This window comes from Cyphomyrmex costatus, unplaced genomic scaffold (assembly GCF_001594065.2).
Source record: "Cyphomyrmex costatus isolate MS0001 unplaced genomic scaffold, Ccosl1.0 scaffold60, whole genome shotgun sequence".
NCBI lineage: Eukaryota > Metazoa > Arthropoda > Insecta > Hymenoptera > Formicidae > Cyphomyrmex > Cyphomyrmex costatus.
Genome location: NW_017280156.1, coordinates 515,667 through 538,875, shown reverse-complemented (window position 1 = coordinate 538,875; position 23,209 = coordinate 515,667). Strand labels below are relative to the sequence as shown.

Genomic DNA, 23,209 nt, shown 5'->3' with positions numbered 1-23,209 from the left:
CATTATTAAAAAAAAAAACTAATAGACAATAAATTTTTTACTTTGGCAACTTGTTAACAATAAATGAGCAATAAATAAAAATGTTTATTAAAATCGATTCTCCTTTGTTCCGCTAACTTATAAGACGTCAATTATTCTACCGTTTTGTTGAATAATGGGCCATTCATCTCATAACATCTTACAGATAATTGCGAGCGACTTTATTATTAAGAAATTAAAATTTACATTGTAATTAGGTTTTTATCATTATTACTATTATAATATAATAATACCGAAATATACCGCATTTTTTAATTTAATTGTTAGATGAACATTGAAAATGACCCCATAGAGAGGTTAAAACACATGTTTTTGTTTTATCAGTTTATATCTAATTATTGGTTAATAATACCATTAAATATCCAGCTTGGCTCATAGTCCTTATTTTGTAATTGTTGTAATTTTATTAATTTTATTATTATAAAATACTTTGTATTATTTATTATAAATAAGAAACCTATCATTTGCTTTTAAGATACATCCTATTCTTATTATAATAGAATGGAATCATATAATGCTTGAATAGATATCAATGAAATGTTGTACTATACTGTCAATAGAACAACATTAATAAGAGGTTAACCCATCATTTGCTTTATTTGCCTTTAATAGACGTTCTATTCTTGTTGAAATAGAATCGTACAATGCTTGAACTATTATCAATGAAATGTTATTATATTATTCTTTAGTAGAACATCTTTCAATTACTTATATAATATAAACAAATGAGGTATTGAGGAGAAAAATTCTCTCTATTCTCCAAAACTTCAACGCCTTTTTTTACAATGCAATCGTCTGATTTAAATATCATAAAATCATTTGTAATTTTAAAGAGCAGAGTGAGAAAAATAAATTTCCTTCTCCAATATTGTTCAGTAATGAGATATTCTTTTAAATATAGAAGAACGATATAATATTGCACTGTATAGTATTATAATTGTTACATTATTTAAGTATCGACTCTTTCAACGAGGATGCAATCTGTACTAAAGAAAAAGGATGAAACCTTTCATTACTAAAAAAAAAAAACAAGAAATATACTTCCTAGATGTTCATATTATTTTGTCTATTTCCTGTAGATATTAATTTATATGAGCGTTTTTGCAATAATAAATATTTTATTTTTATTCCTAAAAAACATAAAGGAATCTGTAATAACATTTAAATATAATGCATTTCTTTTTTCTGATCAGAAATATTATGGCGAAATGTACCGCCGTCTCGCGTTTCTTTATGTGATATGTAACAAATTGGTAATCTGTGCAGAAGCTTAACAGAAACTTCTCGCAAATAAAAGTGGCGCGCACAAAAACATATTTTTCTTCACCATAATCTACTTCAGAGTACATGATCGACTATACGTTGCTCCTTGCCGAGGCGTTCCTTCAACTTTCACGGAGGAGATAATTGAGTCGCGAGAGATTATTCGCGACAATAAACATCATTGTGAAAAAAAGCACGGTAAAGCCTGGAATATAACGTGGCGTAAATTACTGGTTGTTGAACCAACAATCTTCATCATTTTATACATATGGAAGATTTTTCCTAATCTGAACGTTTCTCTCTCTTTGTGTCCCCTTTTTTTTCTATCAGTCTTTCTGCTACTGAAATTATCACAATATAGTAAAGAAAGAAGAATATGAACATCCCTAAGACTGAGACACCGACAAAAATGTGAGAAAGCAGCGATATAAGGTATATATTTACGTCTATAGGGTCTGATGCAGGTACACCGCATACGTCATTTCATCGATCGTATCTTTTATAGAGCGCGGCTGAACGAAAGTTTGCGTGTAACGCGCGTAGTTCCAAGCTAGGGTCGTGGAAACCTGCATTACGCTGGGACGCAGCTTCGTAATGGCTTTTAATATGTTCAGCATGCGGGGAGGCTCTCCGGATTCTGTCGATTTTTACGCGGCAATTTTTCCAAACCGCGCGGTATAGACTCGAACATTAAATTGGAACCTACTTTAAGTACAGATATACTAATTGCTTATTTACGATCTCGAAAGAGTATTAAAGAGTACATCTCATCCCGCGCTCGTTAGCTCGACTGCAAAGTCGATGCATCGGTGATGCTGCAGCATCGAAGGCTACCAAGTCCGCGACCTCGTTCACACGGTAATTGCACGCGCGCGGCGCGGTCGAGCCAAAAAAGAAAAATCGAACGCGATGGCTCGTGACGAGAAGCAATAACATCGGTATAATTGAAGCGCGGAGAAATCGTGCTAAAGGCGCGTTAGATAGTTGGCGTCATAGTTTCGGGAAGTTCAATCAAACAATCAGAAAGTTTCTTTTGAAAAATGCTAATGCACAAGATGAATAAAAGAGCTTTGATATTTGTATATGCGTTTATATCTAGGCACGCCTAAAATCAAACCCATCTATATATAGCGTTCTCCTTTCAACAATGTCTATTGTCGATACCTAAAAGGAGTGCCGCTTACGGCACTTCAGGCGTTTCAGCATTAGGAAGCGTTCGGATAGAGTAAACGGCAAGTCCGTGAAGTAGAATGAATGCGTAGCACTTTCGAGGATACGAAATATGTATATATATTAAATGTCGTTCCACTTTCCCGCCGGTAATTGTTCCTTCGTTTCGTGAAAAGCTTAATAGTACGGATTACAACACGATTGCAGGAAATGAAACAACGTTTTCAAGAGCAAGCTACCTCTGTTTTTTTTTTCTGTCGCTCATCGACAGAAAGACATCTCTTTTCATGGAATCCTATCGTTTCATGGAATCAGCTTCGTCGCTCGATTCGCAACCGATGCGAATCCGGATGACTCTCGCGTACTTCGCGGAATCTCGAAAGAGTTGCCATTAAAGTACGAAACAAAGCCATCGGCGGCGAGGCTCGGCCTCGTTCACACGATAATTGCAGGCTACGCTCTGGCCAGGCGATACACGGAAAATCGCATGGTTGCACCGCTCGTGCGCCGACCGTTGCCGGGTTCCCGTGAATAAAACAACCGTCGTGGAGTCGCGAACCGCGCGTGTACCACCCCAAGTGTGAGTGTTCGCTATAGCAACAAGAAAGTACATTTCCATTCTAATCTACTCGGAGGTTCTACCAAACCGATCTTTAACTTTCACCCGCGTTCCACTGCGTGGCAAAAAGGACGTATTAATTTTCTTTCGTACAGAAATTTTTCCTTAATTAACGAAACAGTTTATCACGAACATAAATCAAATTATGAAGCACGATGATAATATTAAAAAAAAACGAATAAATCTAAAGATAAATAAAAAACAAATATAGAGAAAATAGAGATAAGTAAAAAATAAACCAATACATAAAAGAAATAAAAAGAAGGAATAAAATATAAGTAGAAATAACAAGTAGAAATATATAAAAGTATAAAAACATATCAATCAATTTAATATATTTTCTAATTTTTTTTTCTTCCGAGAACTCTTGATTTCTTGTGCACGAATTCTTTATTTGATTATTCAATGTGCAAGGAACTCTTTTTTTAAATAACTTGCAAATTTTTAATATTTCGATAGTTTCGCTAAATAAAAGATTTGAAATTCATCAGATAAGCTATGAGTGGATTTAAATGTGCAGGATGATCTACATAAAATAATCAGCTGATCGCGGCTGCAACTCGCACGTTCCGCATCTCAACTCGGTTCCAGCCGAGCGTTAGTAGCCTAGATGACCGCAAGGGAAGTATGCTTATCAAACTATTATAATGATTATACCACGCGATCCGGAGACATCAAAGGACTCGCCGCAACATTACGCGGAAAACCTTGCCAAGCGCGTAGGCCGATCTGTCGTAATACGCAGGAAATAAGAACCTAACTTAATAAGAAATAACAATGGCAAAAAAGCAGCAGCTTTGCAAATGTCGGAAAATTCTTGAATATGGCTGATTTTAGATCCACCGAGGAATTAAGAGCAAGACCAATCGTATTAAAGAATAATATAGCTGCAAAATTGCTTTTTCTACTGAACGCAGCCAATATATACACGTTGCACGTATATACGCACATGCACACGAAACGGTTACGACACGCAAAACGATTACAACACATAGAAATAGCCGGTACTCGTGTTACGAGTATGTATTTATCAAGAAAGTGCACCGAGTCGTTTTCACGATAACTGGTCGTACAATCGAGTAATCGAATTATGATCATTTTCGAAAAATAACGTGTATTCGCACATAACGCAACACGTAACGAGATATTTAATTTACGTAAAACGCTGAATACAACCTTTATTTTAATAATAAAGATTTGAACAATAAGAATTTTCTAAAATGATGATGGTTGAGCAAAAATTTTATTTCATAGCATCAATCTTGCATAAATGTAGAAGATATACATATATGTTAGCTCCGCATACAGTATCTACCGTATCTACCGTTTTGTTTGAGATTATATTTCGTGAAATTGCACATGAGTACACACACACACAGCAGTTATTACGAGAAAAGCTCGGTAGCGATGTGAGTGCGGTTATTAAATATTTATTCGTAATTACAGCTCGTGCAATTCGGAAGCATGAATCTGTTGACTGACGTCTAATACAGTTTTAAAGATATATCTGGAATAAGAGAAATGATGTTAGCTTTGTGCTTGTGATCATATTCACAATGTGCGTTACGTTCGTCAAACATAACTCTATGTAATTACAGAATATGTCAGTATAATATTATAGCTTATTTTATTATAATATTTTTTTTATAATATATACGACGAGCATATAAAATTAAACTGCAAATGCAAATCATTGAGTAACATACACTTGCAACGTGATCAACGATACTAAGATTCCTGTACATCATCCTATTAATCTTACTTTGAACGAGACACACGTATAACTTCTTGTAACACGTACGACTATCTCGTAATGTTAAAGTTTCGATAAGCCGACGTTGTCACTTGCACGTATGTTTACCTACTGGAGTGTTCACTTTAGCAAATGGTCTGACGTAATAGTCAGATACAATTGTAAACTTGCAATTACAATTAGTAGTCGTACAAAGTAATTTAAAAAAGTCTTAAAAAAACAGATGCATTTAATGTTAAAAATAGACATGTCCAGCTGTACACACAACACAAAAAATACATATTATATTCAAATATGAAGTAGTATTTATTTTGAGTATTTAAAATTCATATATCTGCAAATTGATCATATCACACAAGCATCAAATTTGTTCATCAAAAATATATTCTGAATCCTAGTTTGATACAGTTTAAAATGTTAGTCAAAATTATTAAATTAAAATAAATTCGATTTGCTTACTATATAAATCGCTTTTTCGATAAATGTTACAATGTTCTTTAAAAAAAGATAGAAATTCTTATGTTTAGTATATAATAATAAGTTTTCCAAAAAAAAAAAGATATTAAGTTAGGGCTGTTTTTCGGCTAAAATAGAAAAAGTTCAAGATGTATAATACAAATTATAAATAATTTACATAATACAAAATATAACAAGCATGTTTATCAAGTTATATGTGTTTAAATACTAACAATACAGTTTTTTTGCTTAATTCCCGGAATACTTTGATATCTTACTTAATAATTTTTATATTTCTTGTCTTTTCTTTCTCTCTTCTTTTCCCTAAGAATTTTTTACATATCCCAACACAAGCGATACATCATTCGATTCCACAGACCTTTAAGTAGTCCTTTAATGTAATATATATGTAGTTTGTACATCTCAGAACTTTATCATTTTGGGCAAAAAACAGCTCTAACTTAACATCCCCTCCTGTCTAATAAGTCTATTTTAAGACTTATTAGAAGAAAATTATGAAAAAAACCGTTATCTAAAGTATAATTATGAAGAAAACCGTTATCTAAAAGAAAAAGGTAAACCAAGTAAATCACTTTTCTTAAGCAGTAAAATGATATTCTTTGTGTATAAATTAGTGGATAAACTTCTTAAGATACGGATAATTTATTTTACTGTTTTCATTTATGAAACTATTAACCGAAACTAAAAATACACCTATCATATCATGAGGCACATATGTCTTGCCGACACATTCTAATGTTTTTAACGTTCCAGCGTTATCGGTACACTGAACGTCTACTTTAGAAACTAGGGCAGAGTTATCTGCTTATATACGGTTCTAAATTCTTCCGTCCCTTTTTTCAATCACCCTGTACGACAGCCTCGATAGGATGCAACGTAATATATTTTATGCAGCGTAATATATTTTATGCGTACACACGTATGACATAATATTGTCGTGCCATATTCGTTGCAACAATGTACGGGATTACGGTAATCCTTCGTGTATGTACATACGACCGAGTTCATACGTATGCATGCTGTATTATTGCTTTCCGCGGTTCTGTCCGAGGTCTCGCTACGCTAGAGGTTTCCATCGACCGCCTCTCGACTAAGTCAGACCAACGCGAGAACATTTCCGACGTGTTTCGTGCTTTATTGCTTCGACCAATTCCCGGACATTACCTCAGCAATTTCGCCCTTAAGTCGGCACGCGATTCCTTTACCAATATTAACGATACCTATTTAATGCGCATTTATTTATTACAAGTACCGATTGTAGTTACTGATTATAGTGTCGTTGTTAATTTAACAAAAATGTATATATGAAATAATATGATATTTACACGACTCAATTGCATTCTTTATGAAAAGTTATCTTTCTCGCATGTATTTTGCAGAATGCCGTAAGTCAATTCTCTACTATAATTTTCAAATTATAATTTTACATTTTGTTTAAAACAAGAGATAGCAAGATTTAATTACCGCGAGAAAAACTCGCTTCTGCATCGTTGAATCAAAAATGGCGAAAATGAAATTCTTTCAAACATTACGCGGTAAAAGGCATAGCTGTACAATTCATACTGTGGAATGGCTATGAAAATAATAAAATAAAATAATTTTTCAATCACTCTGCAGGAGGAAACAATTTTTACAAAAATTTAATTAAAAACAAACCTGAAAATAATTTTGTTAGACAATTAAAATTATTATATGTAGAACGTTTGAACTGATATTGCTAGAATATCAAAAACTTTTCGCAGTATTGCTTATCATGCTTGAAATTCCTAGAAAATTATTTTGATGGTTAAACAAAATTATTTTCAGATCTGTATTTAGTTATATTTCACGCAAAATTCTTCAGCAAAATTTCTCTTCCCATATGCAGTATATTACAATTTCGAAAACATCAGAAGGAAATAAGTAATATACTCCGGTATATTTCTTTGTCTCGCTAACCGTTTAGAACGTTTCCCTGGAAGCCAAGAATGAAAAATCGCCCCGTGTGGTAACCTAACGAACCCCTAGCTACGGTATCGACTTTATATGCACATGCACTTGGCACACGCGCGTATACAGGGTGAAAACGTAATAGCTTGGGTCACGGTGACTCGGAGCAACTGTTCTCGGGTTTAACTTCGGTCTCGGGGCTGAAGATCTAACGTCGTAGTAAATTTTGTAAACTAACTGCGAATTGTTCTCTTTCTAAAACATAAAAAATGAAGATCAAATACACTACGTCGTCGATATTCACATGGGATATCTGCTTACTTTCGAACGCTATTACCAAGTTTTGTGCAATGTTGCGAAACTTTCTGTCAGCGTGTTATTACCGATGCACGTAGCACCGTTCCCGGCGGCTAACACTTTTCTTGTACTCATTGATTATTGATCAATCCATTTTCTCTAAAACTGCATTATGTGATTTGCGCCAGATCGTCGACTCTGAATGCTATCGCCGAGTGTTACTGTCTTCGCATCGGTTCGTTGCAAATGTATCTCCTTGCAATACGATAGTAGGTCTAATTTTTTTGCAGTGCCGAGATATTACGTATCGCAAATGATACTACGTGTCGCATGGTTGTTATTAAAAGAGAAAAACTTACCGCGTCACAGGATAATTACAATACGTGCGTATCTTTAGGAATATATTTATGGATACACCAGGGAAATAAATGTTCCAATAAGGCTTGTAACGTGCGACGACATAAACTCACAAAACACAGACGCAAGATATATCGAACATATCGATTATATCGTTACTATTGAAAAAAAAACCCCGCGATTATAAATATCTTATAATTCAACGTAAATATTTTCCTTAGACGTAATAAGAATAGATTGCGCATTCCTATAAAGTTATCGCTATCAGTTCATAGAAAAAACCGATAAACGGTTCATAGAAAGAATGAAGTAGCTTGAATCATATCGCTTTCTCCCTCTAAAATATCGAATTGAAGGGAGATGACAGAGTTGAACAAAAATGCTGTTGAAATGATTCAATTCTTTTTAATGGAGCACAGATGCTAAAATCGGAAAATGCGCAATCTATATATACCTATTACGTCTGATTTATTCATCACAGTTCTTGCTACTTTTCATAATTCAGTCTGATACCGTTCGATCTTGCAACTTTATGAAAATATTTTTCCAACGCAGAAATAATTGATAATGCGAAGAGAAAGATTTGTATCGTTTTGTTTGTAATAAAACTTTGATTAAGGTCAACCTCGTAGAAAATCGATGATTGCAACTTGAAGGTGAGATAGTGACAGCCTCACGAAATATCGTAGAATACCGAAGATACGTCTCGAGGCAAATGCAATTTCGCTCACATCTCATGTCTGTGAACGAGATTCAATTGACTGGCAAAGTCGGAGCCAATTGGATTTAATGGCAAGGAAAAAAAATCATTGCTCGGGCTACTTAACGCCGCGAATTGATGTACGAGTAAGAGAGACTCTTCAGATATCTGTGTTGGACGATCTGTGTCGCACAACGCTAAAAGTATACGGACGAATAAAAGTTCTTTGTTTCAACCGAAAATCGATTATTCATCGTTGAAGAAATAGCCGTGGTACGTCCAGCGTTAAACAATCCGCATCAATACTTTCGTCACGTTTAACATTCTTCGCGATCAATGAAGACACCCTCCTCTTTGGCATCCCTAATCAGCTGACAATTCCAACGTCATGTCGTTGCCTTCGATTCCCGATAAACGGTTCTATTCGCGTCATTCCAAAACAACTGAGCGATTCAATGTCGTCATTTAGGAGGGCCGATAATCCTGGATTTAATTTAATCCCGATTGAAGTTGAGCATCTCAAAATATAATATAAAAATATAAATAGGGCCGTAGAGCCAAATTAATTTAACGAATTATTTAATTCATATATTAATACAAATTCAGACGTTTTGACTCCGATCGGGTCATTTTCAATGATACAATTATTTTACTTACAATTAAATTAACATTATTTTTATACAATCTTCATATTGTTGAAAATCATGGATTCAGTGCATTGAGTTTGAACATTCATATGTGTTTTATCTTTGATCCAAAAATAAAATAAAAAATGTGATCTGTCCATGTGTAAATAAATTTGAAGTAATAAAATAAGATAATTTGCAGCTGTCAAAATTGAACAAGTATCATTGCAAAAGTAAATAGAATAAATTTATCCTATTTATTTACTTTGTTCAATTTTGACAGCTGCAAATTATCTTATTTTATCACTTCAAATATATTTTATAAAAAATTGACGCAATGGATATTTACACATGGACAGATCACATTTTTTATTTTATTTTTGGATCAAAGATAAAACACATATGAATGTTCAAACTCAATGCACTGATTTTCAACAATATGAAGATTGTATAAAAATAACGTTAATTTAATTGTAAGTAAAATAATTGTATCATTGAAAATGACCCGATCGGAGTCGAAACGTCTGAATTTGTATAATATTAATATATGAATTAAATAATTCGTTAAATTAATTTGGCTCTACGCCCTATTTATATTTTTATATTGTTTTATACATATTGAGCCATCTTATTATATTTTTATTTTTCAAAATATAATGCTTTTTGATACATTTTTAACGATCAAGGATATCAGCGTTCTTTTAGCGTGGAAACAAATATAACGACTAACGACCTAAGTACTATTACTTAATTCGTTCAAGGTTCCTAACGTTGATAAACTAAAACTGCAGTGATAGAATGAAATTCAGATGTTCCATTCGTTGATTCTGTAAATCTCATGGACTCGTAAACGTCCACTCCTTGAGTTACCTTCGCCTGTACGCGTCGTAATTCAATCGACCGTAGAAGTACATACGTCCGCCATAATTCAACGAATGTCTCACAGCTCTCGAGAAAGACGAGTGCACTTTACTATATCGCACGGAAAAGCCTCCGTGATCGACTGTGAGTTAATATTGTCTCGGGTGTTCGTCGCGACTTCGGGAAGCATCACTGATTGACTATTTTTGCGTCTCCGCGGAAAAGCGTCACGCATGCTGAGCGGCCTAGTTTCGCGTTCTATGCAACGGGAACTTGACGCTCTCGATGTCACGTCGCGTGAGATGTGCGCGCGCGCGGATGGAGAATCAGATGGTTATCCCGTGGATAACGAAATCAGGTCGAACGGTTGATCACAAGCTTCGTTAACAACACGGCGGATCAAAGTCCCATGGCGGCGACGACGTCTATGACCCGGCGGAGTTTTCACGGCGACACGACATGGAGATTTTATCGAATGAATAACGCGCCCGTTGCCGTTCTACATTCTAATGCCAATTAGCAGTCTAACGGAGTCCTGGAATCAAGTCCTTCCCGTACCTCCCATTATCTTGTATTCGCGCTAGATCGTCGTGCTGGACGTGACATGTTAGCACGAGAAAACATTAGTATACACGAAGGTGTAATTAACTAGAATAAATATAGCACCTTTCGCATGATGATACAATTGTCGTTACATTAAATTGATTCAAGTATCACTTTTTTCATTTATTTAAATATTCATTTACACCATACGTAGATATTCCACTGGGACTATTCAAAGAAACATTTATTAAAGTTTAATACATTTTTTTTCTCAGTGTACAATCTTGACTACGTTAAATATTAATAACTACAAAAATAGATTTAATAAAAATTACATGAGACTTCAAGAGACTTCTTATGTTATTTACGTGCGTACATAAAAAAATCATTTTTACTTTTTTTTAGATATTTCTTCACGTAAATCTATTCTCCTCTTCTCGATCCATTAAAAAATAAATTTAATATAAAAATTCAACATATAACGCAATAAAAATTTATCAGTACCTATACCAAAAAAAGAGTTTAATAATTACTAAATGTTAAGTAATGTAAATTCAATCAATTAATACAATTTTCTTTCTCTAAATTTTTCTTAATAAAAATAATTTTTCTTTTCTAAATATTTAATAAATATTACCAAACATAATAATATAATAATAACCAATCGTTTGATAATCATTACAAAATATGCAAGATTAAAGCGACACCTGTTTTAAATTTTGTATAAACTTTACAAAATTCTATGACCTGAATTAAAAATCGCAAACAAATTCTGTTTATAGCTTTCAAAAGAGTGAATCTTTGCCTTTTAATCTACTGATTTGTTGACAGTTGTATTGGTAATACTTCAATTTTGCTGTGGAGTTTATTTAAAAAAGGAAAATTATTTTTGCGATTGTATATATTAACTGAATATTTGATTGACATTATTTCACTCAACATTCAGTAGTTATTATAGCTATTACCAAACTTTTTTAAGTGTATAATTTAAACGAAAGTTCTGCTGGTTTAAATTCTTGTTCTTGGAAAAAGTTGTTGATCTATGACTACTTAAATCGCCAGATCGCTGCGCGATCGATGGTGTGTATTGCGATGGGCGTGATTTGCGGTCAAATCACGAACGGTCTAGAAATACGACTCACCGCAAAAAGTATGCGTACTGCTAAATCATAGCTCGCACCTCGATCATACGATCAAAGAGAGAACGTAGTAATGAAGCGAGTCGGGGACACACGGCACTCTAACGGGACAAAACAAAGAAGAGAGTGACTAAAAGAAAGTATAAAATAGGACAACGCGCGCGCAACTGACCGAGCCTAACTAAACTCTCGGAAATTAAGGATAACGGGATGAGAGCAGAAGCACACTTTTATCGAGGGAGAGCATCGCGTTATTTTCTTAATTTTCTCCATCATGATATAAAAAAAAATACATGACTAATACTAAAACTTAATATTCTTTAATATAAACCTCGATGACAAACATTTCAACGCCGATATCACTTTCAATTTTTCTTCGAGAAAATGAGCGATAAGAATCTTACCGATCTCATTCCAACATGACTCTGCTAGAAATGAATCACGCAATGTGGAAATTTTCGTCTTCGTTGATCAAATTAATCATCCGTGTTTCGCAGTGCTAACTGAATAAAACTGTGAGAATCTAATGATACGTTATCGGATATTTTGAACGAATTATCGCCGCCTTATACAAAAAGAACCGGTTCATGCTGAGAGATACAAGCTCGTATATAAATATTGTCGCACGTACAAGTTATTATAATAGATATCGATTAACGTACAAAAACATGATCGTTTACACGTCATCAGTAACGATACGTTTCTTCCGATACGCTTATAAAACCGAGAAATATTAATACTAATAATTTTGTTTTCATGAGAAAAGTGCATTTCGCTGTAATAAAATATCTTCCGATTAATACGTATAATCCGCATTAATCCCGTAATTGCGCAAGTTGGCGTTATTAGGAAATTATCGTCTACATTTCACATGATAAGAGGGTGAAAAAAAAGAAGCTATACTCACCGGAACCGTAATCTATACTCGGCGTGGGCGGGAGGCTGCTCTCAATTGCGGCCTTGCTGAACAGATAAATCGGATTCGTGTCGGTTCCAGCCGAGTAGGAGCACACGCGTGCATTTGGTTCCAAGCATTCGCCTCCGCTCATAAGCAGCACCTGATGCGCCGCTATCACACCGCATTCCCTCTCGATCGCCTCCATCAGCTGGCTGACACTGCACAGAAAAAGCAATTACGCATGAGCGATCGCTCAATAAAGTTTACACTTGAATACTACAGAACAAAGATTCTTCGTTCGTGAATTTTTCTTCGAACACATTTCCTGGAAGTTTATTCCTCCTTCGTTCTTAAAATAACAAACAATTATCGATACTTAAGCTTTCCATTATCCACAACAATTACGATAATGTGAAAAAAGAATGCAAAATATAGATACTAAAACTTTTAAATTTTCAAATACATTTTTAAATTGTAAATATAAAAAGAAATATTATAAGATAGAGAAGATAGTTGCTATCTTCCGAGAAAAATATTAAGATAATTAAAATATACGTATAATAAATTACAAGATTAAATAAAAACATTCAGAATATATACGCTGAGAGAGAAAAAAATAATTGATTTAAAAAAATATTAGTTGACTCAACTACAAATACGGCGGTCACGAGCTGTCAAGCAAAATATTTGTTAATTCAAAGATATGTCATGTCGAAATAAGTGAAACGAATGTGTATTTGACTACTGTGTGTATTTGACTCAAATACATTAATATTTCGACTAAACAAATCATAACCAACTAAACGCATCTAATTCAGTTAACAACTTTTTTTTCTCAGTATATTCGTAGATAAAATGGTATTTTTGTACAGTTAAATAATATTGAACATAAAACGCCTTCCGCGATGTCGATGAATAAAAATAATAAATATCTCTTCTTGATCCTCCACGTTGAAACAGGGAAAAGTCTCTTTCGCTTCAATAAATCAAGGGCGATATCAGGCCTTTAGGCAAGAAAGAGGCACTATTCGATTCAAAGACGGTTAGGCTGATTACGGCCTGATTTCCGTAAAGAACTCGTACTGCGATCGTAATTGCCGGATGGTGCGTTTCCATTGCCGGATGCGATGCAATAGCGAAGAAATAATGAGAGTAAAAAGAAGAACGACTGGGCGTGTATTGTGAGTGCTTTAATGCGATAGAGCGGTGATTGCCGCAATGTAATGCCACGCAAGATAGATGCACCCGCGTAAGGACAATCGCGGGATCTCACTTTTGTTATCTGACGTTATGTGATGAAGGATTACCATTAATTCTTAAAATAGATGAACGTATATCTCTGTTTGAAGTACAGTAACAGTGCATGTGCCTCGAAAATCTGCATACGTAATAATTAAACTGCCACCACTCTGTCAATCACGTACAACTCGAATGCACTGTGACGATGCAAAAAAAACGTCGAGAGGCGGTTGAAGAAAGAAAAAAATGAAAGGAAAAAAAGGAGAGATAAAAACTGACGTAATCATATAGCATGCGAAACGTTGCGTAATGTCAGTCTTATAAGTTTTATCGATAATTTTTCATTTTCGACATTTAACTATTGCAATTCCTTTTCGCTCTTCGATCGCGAACGCTTCTCGTATATCGTGATCGGTACGCGTTCTTATTTTACGACGATTTAAAAAAAGGTCTTAAAAACTCGGCTCGTTCGGCATACAGCGGTCATAAACGACGTTTAAAAGGAATCGGAGCGATACGTTGGAGATTGTTAACACTCTGTGCAAGGTTAACTAACGGTTAAGGATGCTGTTTTTCGAGCGGTGAGGAGAGGCGAGGAGGAGGTGCACGGAATATAAATTAGGTATACAAGAACGTGTTCGCAGTTACACTGATATTAATAGAATTCATGTGTGAATATACAAATGCAATTATCAATTCTACAGTCTGTGTGCCGATTCGGTTTGTCGGACTTGAAACACAATCGTAAACTGAAATCGACGAACAATTAATTTAATCGTGAGACTATTATTTCAGTTTATGATTGCGTTTCAAATCCGACAAAACCGAATGGGCGTATAGTCTATAAAACTAATAATTATATTTGTATATCAATTCGTATCTCAATATTAATAACAACGAAGTCCATCGAATGTCCGCCTTCGATTTTGATAAGCTTTAAATCTATTTTCTAGACAAAAATGAGAGACTCGTATTTTTAGACCTAAGTGATGCAATACCAATTTGAACAAAACCAAATGAACAAAATGAAACTGTAAAAGATAGAAAACGAATGTTTTCAATAAAAGTTAAATAATTAAAAAAGTACTTTGTAATAACAATTTAAAACATTTATTCAAACAAATTTTTATTTATTAAAAATAAAAATTAAAAAAAATTTAATTATGATCATTAAGTATCTCTTAAAAGCCATTCAATTTTTATTTCAAACATTTTTTCTATCTCTTATAGTTTCGACTATATTTGTTTCAAAAGTCAATAGCCGATCTTTTTCAAAGGAGTGTTGCCCCTCTTAAAAATGCAATTAGGCACTTTTAAAAAACACGTGTCTCTTTGTCCAGAAAATAACATATTCAAAGCTCATCAAAATTGGAGAACACTTGGATTTCCTTGCAAACATCAAGATCAGCTTTCTACTCTCATATTTCCGATTAAACATTTTAGACTTTTATACGTTTGAACATTTTATTAATCAAATATTGAATGAAATAGACCGTTTTCCGATCTGTTTTACTTAATATTAATGAATACAAAATTACGTTTATTCCGCTTCCAACAACGATAACAAATTAACCGCCTTTCACAACCCGAGTCGTAACTACCGTGAGGTCACGATGTGCCATTCGTTATGTAATCCGGGCTGTTTTCGTTTTCTCAGCGAAAATTGAATCGGCTGAAGTGTCGAGCGGCGAGTGATTTAAAGATTCGAAGAGTGAGATGAGAAGAAACGTCGGAGTTAAAGATATCAGATTGTGCTAGCGCGGCATTGATCAAACGCGCTTAGCGCGTCTGCAACGGGAAAACGTACCGAGCGCGGTATCGCCAGTCACTCATGGTCGACGCTACCAGCTGACTACGAGCACGTTCAACCGCCGCGCCTCGCCGCATCCCGAGACTGCGTGTCGTCGATGGTTACGCACGTCACGTTACGGCACGGCGCAGCTCATATTTCGTGCACGCGACAGCGCTCATCGTAGCGATTTCTTCAAGATATCGGCTTTACAAGGAAATAAAAAGGAATTGACAAAAAAAAAAAAGGAAAACAAAGGGACAAAGAGGGAATCCTTTTAAAATAAATTAACGGTTACATATATATTATTTGCCATGTTAATAGGCGTCCTTACAACGAGTCTTGATGATGCGCATTATTTGTTGAAGATCGTCCAAACTCGAAGGAGTGCGATATTTTTAGTCTTTTAACTTTCAAAGTCACCTTTCTTGGAAACAAGGTCTCGTTTAAAAAAAAATTTCTTTCATTAAATAATTGTTAAATGACGAAAGGTATTGTTAATTATTATTCTAAAATAAAGCTCTGTGCACAATAGAAGAAATATTAGGAGCAAGAATAAATATATTAGATCAAATATTAAATTAAATATTTATATTAGAAATAAAAAAATTAGGAAATTAATGCAGAAACGTAATTTAACGAATAATGGATACAAATAAAATATAAAAATATAAAAATGTGCCATGTATTTGTATTCTCATTGTTTGTTACATTTAACCTCTATTAATTTTTTTTTATTCTAATAGTTAATATTTCTTCCATTGTGCGCAAGGTCAAATTGAGAATAAATATTATCATGTTATACGTGTACAAGTACGTCAAAATAATTTCAAATGAACGGAACTTCAATGTTTATGATGATTGCGAGGACCGTATGTATTTTACATGAATTTTCGAGATGTGTTTACGTGGGAAGACTACCAAGACGGCGAATACGCTTTGCATCGACTCACGTTGAATGCGAAGTTGGCTCGCATGACTTTCATTCGCACGATGCGTAGATAGTTCTTATCGACTAAGGTAAACAAAGCGAAGGTAATCGAGCGAGATATGAACAATGACCGTCGTTTTTGCAGATCCTGCTATTAATTGCCTAGCTCAGCATTTAATTGCGATGTTGTTCAAGCTCAATGTTATTCACGCTTAAAGCGCGACTGTCATTACTAAACGAACACAGAGAATAAAAGCACAAATCGGAGTGGAGGTGCCTTGGCGAATTGACACAGATAGTTAATTGTTGGCGACGAGCGAGGCCGATGACCGTCTCTCTGTACCATCTTAACCCTTAATACATACGATTGGATCATTCGTGTCCTGTACATTTTTTTTCTTCGAAAAATTAGACGCATTAAATAATAAAACTGTATAAATATTGTAATTAATGAAATTAATTATAGATACTATTTATTTTTTTAAATATAAAATATTATAGATACTTTCTCAAAGTGTCAAAGTATATATATAAAAATCACTTAGACTCGATTCCACAAATGTAAGATTAACTTTAATCTCAACTTACTCTTTATCTTTTTAATTGAATTATCTTTATCTGTAATTTTGAGACCGACATTAAAGTTAATCTTATATATCTGTGAAGGTCCTGATAACATTAATTTTTGTGGTGTATTTATTAAAGTGATGAAACTTAACCTGAGATATACGAATCACCCATCGTGTGTAGTAAAGAACTTCTCAGTGTGTGAAATTTACTCGAAAAGCAAGTGTTTCAATGTAGATAAAGGGAATGGCAGGGCATAAGAAGAAAAGGCGTAGTTTCAACAAAACGTAAAAGACTGTACAGTGATAAATACAATCTAAAATTTATGACGTGCCAATTTAGATTACACGAGGTTGCATTGTGCTCCGATTACGCAATCGCTCTCGTACGTCGTCAAACGTCGTCGACAATTTTTTACTCAATTGACACTCTGACGTCACGTCACTCGAATATGAAGAGAGAGCCTTGTAATCCGTCGCTTCCCTTAGAAACTGCGTATTAAAAGCTTGGCCGAGCTTATTTGACGACGCGATTCGGCACGAGTAATGCGACATAATGTAGAACGCGCCGCGAGCCAAATGATATATTTTCAGTGCGCGCGTCATCAGAACCGCGAGCGTGTTTCTCAAAAGCGCATAAGTTTTCCACGACGGGACGTGGAACGAGCTACTATCGATGCGTTCACCGCGTCGATACGATGTCTCCATCCGCAGCTGAAGGTCGTTTATCATACGGTAAGCCGATGCGTAGAAATTGTAATTCCACCGCTCAGCGTTGATCCTCATCAACGATAGATAAATGGTACAAGCCTTTCTTTTTGCCAACAGTTTCCTGTCCTCTCTTAAAAATGAACGTAAGAGTGATCACCGTCAATTAGTTACCGTTCACATATCGATAAATACGTAATTATACTTTAACTTTTAATTCCAGCATGTTAAAAGGCTTCTTCAAAATTATCGCCAGGATAAAAATGCAAAACAGTATCTTGCGTATGATATAATGCACTTAATATAAAATTCTTCACATCCTTCCGTATCAATTTGCATAAAATAACGATATTATAATTAACGGTGAGAGGCTTTGCCCGATTAAAATGTCAGTTGCTTCTACTCTTGCAAATATCTTGATTCTTGTTGAATTTATAATGCAAAGTACTCCGGAGCTCGCGATTGTTATTTTAATAACGAATCGTTTGTTCTTTTTAATTTATTGAAAATTCGTTTGCCGAGAACGACTCAAAGGGGAAAACCGAAACGTATGATACATAGCTGATTTATGCGACTCTAATACAATATATGTATATCGTTAATTAAAGCTAATTTTTTCATCAGATTGATTGCGCTTTGTAATCCGCGTTAACTTCTAAAGGCATTTTTTTTATTTGATTTGCTTAATAATAAATATTTCGAGTACATAGAATTATCATGAAAATATTATCCGAGGTTTAATATTCATCAAATATGGGAGTTTCTGCGTTATATTCGACAAAATGTACGATAGAATGTTATACAGAATGTTGATTCTAGCATGAACAGGAAATTTTTCTCTTGATAATTAAAATAGAAGAGAGATGAAAAAGAGGAAGGATATAATGAGATCCAGCTTTCTATGATATTACGTTTTTCGCATGAACATATATTTGCAATTGCACTTTTCCTTTAAATATAGCGAAGTGCTTTTTTGTATCGATCGATTTTTCCTGACATTCTACGTATAAATATTAAGACAAGGTTATTAAAGAGAGAACGTTTTACAATATATATTTCACATTTTATATCAGAAAGTATACCAAGAAAGTATGAAATATCTCACACGGTATTTATTTTTTTTTTACCGATGATTTTATCTTTGCATCTTACATTTACATTACAAAATAATGAGCAAAATTGATTTTTACAACGAAAATGTATGTACATCAATTTAAAAGAAAGCGTAATTTTTTGCAGATTGCAGAGATACATCGTTTCTTCATCTTTAACAGATTCATTCAGATGATTACCAATAATCTTATCTTAACAGTTATACATTTACAATATATGATAAAATAATGAGCACAATTAATTTGTTATACAACAAAAATATACATACTTTTCAATGATTTAAAGGAAAGCATAATTTCGCAGATTACAATCTTCTTCCGTCTTTAAAATATTCATCAATGATAATTTTGCCAGTTGTTTACATTACAAACAATGAGCAAATTAAATTTGTTTATACGATAAAAGTATACAAACGTACTTCGATTTAAAGGAAAAGCGCAATTTTGCAGATTGCACATACATCGTTTCTTCATGTTTAAAAGATCCCCCGTGAGGAACGTTATTTACGTATTGCCGGAATTTCCCTGCGCCATTAAATAGTGAGGAGAGAAAGAGAGATGAGCCATCCGAATGGAACGATCGGAGAGTATCGAAAGAGCGGCACTCGTTTGCATCATGCGCGCGTGTCGTCAGCTTGGCCGAGTTTGCCATCGGGTCAAACTCGTGCGCGCCACGAGCCAACCCACACCCACGTGCGTCGCGTTGCGCCGCGTCGCGTCGATTTCGTTGTATATTATTTTCGGCGCAAGTTCGCAAACAATCCGGAAGAATCTCCGTCGTCGCGGTTCTTCGAATGCCTGTTCTACGATAAGGCCGTAAGAAATTGGCCAATCACAGTTGAATATGAAAACAAATAATCGACTATGATTGGTTAATTTCTTATGGTTTACGGCTTGCGATTCCATTGCAGAACAAGCTTAAAAGCCCAGCTACAACTATCGTAATGTTTATCGTAAGCTCCTTACGATTCTTGCGACAGCCAATTAGAAATGTCAATGTGTATTATAACGATTAGCTGTCGTAAGGTGATAGACATCGATGTAGATAGACCCTAAAGCCGTAATCACACTAGCGATTGCGCGATTGTGGTTGACGATTGAGGATTACTTCTCAACCAATCGGGGCAAAATAATCGGTAACTGCTTCGCTCTGATTGGTTGCAAAGTAATCCTCAATCGTTAATTACAGTCGCTCAATCACTAGTGTGATTACGGCTTTAAAAGGTCTTCGAAGTGCGTGTATAGTAACGACACATCGTACACAAATTGATGTAAAAATGTTTAATATAAATATAAAAATTAAATCACAAAATCCTGAATACATTTTATTGTGCTGTTAAGTAAAATCTATATTTTACACACTGACGAAAAATTTACTAAATTTTTAATATATATTTCTTTATATTTGTTCAACAAAAAATGACAGTTATATCAAATAAATACATTGTTTACATTTAGCAAATATTTATTACTTGAAACTATTCAAATAAATGTTTATTAAAATTTAATTTAAAATTATTTTTTTTTTTTCAATGCAATTCAAAACATTTACATTTTACTTATATAAACTGATTCGGTGTGCAATGGTTTTAATATGCACTAGAGCGTCCAACCGAACTCGCTATACGTCGTCTCTCGCCTACGTCCACTACACGGAGGCGGCACGCTTTTGCAATTCGTTAGGCCTTCGACGGATCCTTGGATTTGCGCGAGGCTGCGTTGGTTCGCGGCCTATTAGAGAGCCGCTAAATACCGCGTGTTTATTAACGCGCATTATTATAGTTGCTTTCCATTTTCACTTAAGTGATATTGAGTCTAAAGTTGTGTAAATATTTTATACGACGTCACTGCTTGTTTACTTTCGCGACAAAGTTATCGCATGACAACACACGGGTTTATAAATTTTATTTTTAATGTGAGTAAAGGCCCTAGCACATAAAAATACTTAAGACGTAAAACTTAAGCAGTAAGGAAATCAACATGTTGGATTCGTTACGTTTATGATCTTATGGTCTCTGCCGCTGTGATTCGTCGACTCGCTTACTGCTCAAGTCTTATGTCTTAAGTTTTCTATGTGACATGACTATCAATAAAATCCAATTTACGTAGTTGTAAAAATCGACCAATGACAGTCTCGAATACGAGGAGAATATTCAATTGTGATTGGAAAATTCTTACAACTACGCTTACGCAATTGTAAAATGTACTTAAAGCACACAGTTTCGAGCTTGTATACAAACTGTAGATAAAAACTCAGTTTAATCTTACTTATCAGACTGAAAAAGAATGAGCATTCAACACTGAATTATGATGTCACAACGATGAGAATATTATCGGAGTTTTGATATAAATGCGAACCACCTATTACGCATCGATGCAGCTAGAATTCCTGCGACATGAGGCGATTATTACTTCTTACGTAATTCGAGAAAACGTTTAACGAGATGTTTTGATCCGTTTAATAAGAGCAAAATCCCGTTTAACAGAATGAATAAACATTACTCGCTGAAACATTTAGACCGGGTATTCATATTTAGTTTTTATCGTCTTAAAATGTCTTGAGATGCTAATGTAATCTCTGATTGATTCACGACATCTTAAAAATATAATAAGACGGCTTTAAATATGCAAAAGTGGAATCTCATTCTTAAAGATTGCAAAAAAATTGAGCCACTCGTTTTCAAGATTAGCTCAATCTTCCTATATTTCCATAAAATCAGATTCCACTCGAAAAATGTAGAAAATACGTATAGTTTCTCACCTTTGCAGTGCCAGCTTGATGTCGAAGGTGATGGTGGTGCCGGTGTCAACGTGGAAGATGTACAGCATGTTGAATAGATTGCTTAACAGCGACGCGAGAATAGAAATTGCTAAAATCGCCCCGTCACGGATGTCTTCCTTCACCGTGGGCCCTATTAGTAGCAGGATCGGCCCTCGGTTCGGACGGTTCCCTTAGTCAGCTCGATCGGGGCCGTACCCCACGTTCTCGATCGTTCGCGAGGACGGCCCCGTCAAGACTATACCGCATCGATCAGTGCGATCCTCGCCGCCGTCGATCCTGAGACAAAGCCGATGAGAAGCCTCGCGCCGCGTCGCAGAGGATCATCCAGATATCTCTCTCTCGCGCACGAGAGCCGGATCGCTTGGGAGTGGGCGGGGATTCCAATCGTCGAAAGAGAAACTTAAAAATCGTCACTACGTTCCTCGAGAGTCGTCGTCTTCGTTTCCTTTGTTCGTCGCCGCGTCCGTGGGGAAAGTCGCTCGGGACCAAACACGTTTTCGCGCTCCTCGCGCAATCGAGAGCGTTCACCCGCTTGAAAATTCACTCCCGCTTCTGCCTGTGGGGGACACGACGTGCAACACCGGTCTCTCTCTCTCTCTCTCGCGTGCCCTTATGTCATAATCTCCCTGCGATGTAGCTCCCAGGGTACGCACGATTCACGTCTTCCAGCGAGCGTCCGCAGGACTGAGCAGCGTCGGAGCACTCGACATCCGTTTGGCCAGAAATTTGACGTGGAACTCTCTGTGGTGGTAGGAACTTGAATCCTTTCGTCACTCTTACAATCACTATTCCCTTCCCCCCCCTGCGAAGCGTCCGATCGCTAAATCAATTTAGTTTCCCACGGCACCCCCACGGCGTCGGACTACGTCAGACTTGACGAAAATCCGTCTGGCAACGCGGAGCGTCGTCGGCGATCGATTCCGACAACGGAGGGCTGCCAATCGTCACCGCTAACGATTGCCGAGCGTTACGACGTCGGAAGGCTGATCCACCGAAGATAGATAGATAGGTAGATACGGCTCGTCGGGGCTCTTCCGGGCGGCCGACGTAGTGCGCGCCGAAGATAAAACGCGTCGACGCGCGTTGTGAAGCGTATAGCTCGCCGTCGAATCGGATCAGCTGCTCGGCAAAACAAAGCACTCGCGCACCGCGTTACGCCACCGCGTCCGTCGCCGCCGCGCTCTCTCGCTCTCTCCGTCGCTCTCTCGTTCGTTCGCTTCTCGATTCGAGCGACACCGTCGTTCATCAGCGACGCGCGGTCACCGTCGTTACTCTCCGCAGGGTATAAAGGTGTCCTTTACGAGAGATCCGCGCTGATTAATCCGGGACGACGCCGGATAACGATGCCGCCGAGAGTCCGGTCCGTCTTCGTGTGAAAGGGGTCGCGACGGGAGAGCGAGCGAACCAACCG

At 35.9% G+C, this 23,209-nt stretch overlaps 1 protein-coding gene across 1 annotated transcript in view; it reads right to left on the bottom strand.

The window, feature by feature from the left end:
• Positions 1-22,011, bottom strand: part of Atg17 (autophagy-related 17) — a 31,538-nt gene extending 9,527 nt beyond the window's left edge. The window contains exons 1-2 of the mRNA XM_018546946.1: positions 21,778-22,011; positions 12,681-12,889 (exon numbers count right to left, since the gene is read on the bottom strand). Of these exons, the coding sequence (XP_018402448.1) occupies positions 12,681-12,889; positions 21,778-21,845 (277 nt within the window). The 5' untranslated portion in view covers positions 21,846-22,011. The remainder of the gene's footprint in view (positions 1-12,680; positions 12,890-21,777) is intronic.
• Between the last annotated feature and the right edge of the window lie 1,198 nt (positions 22,012-23,209).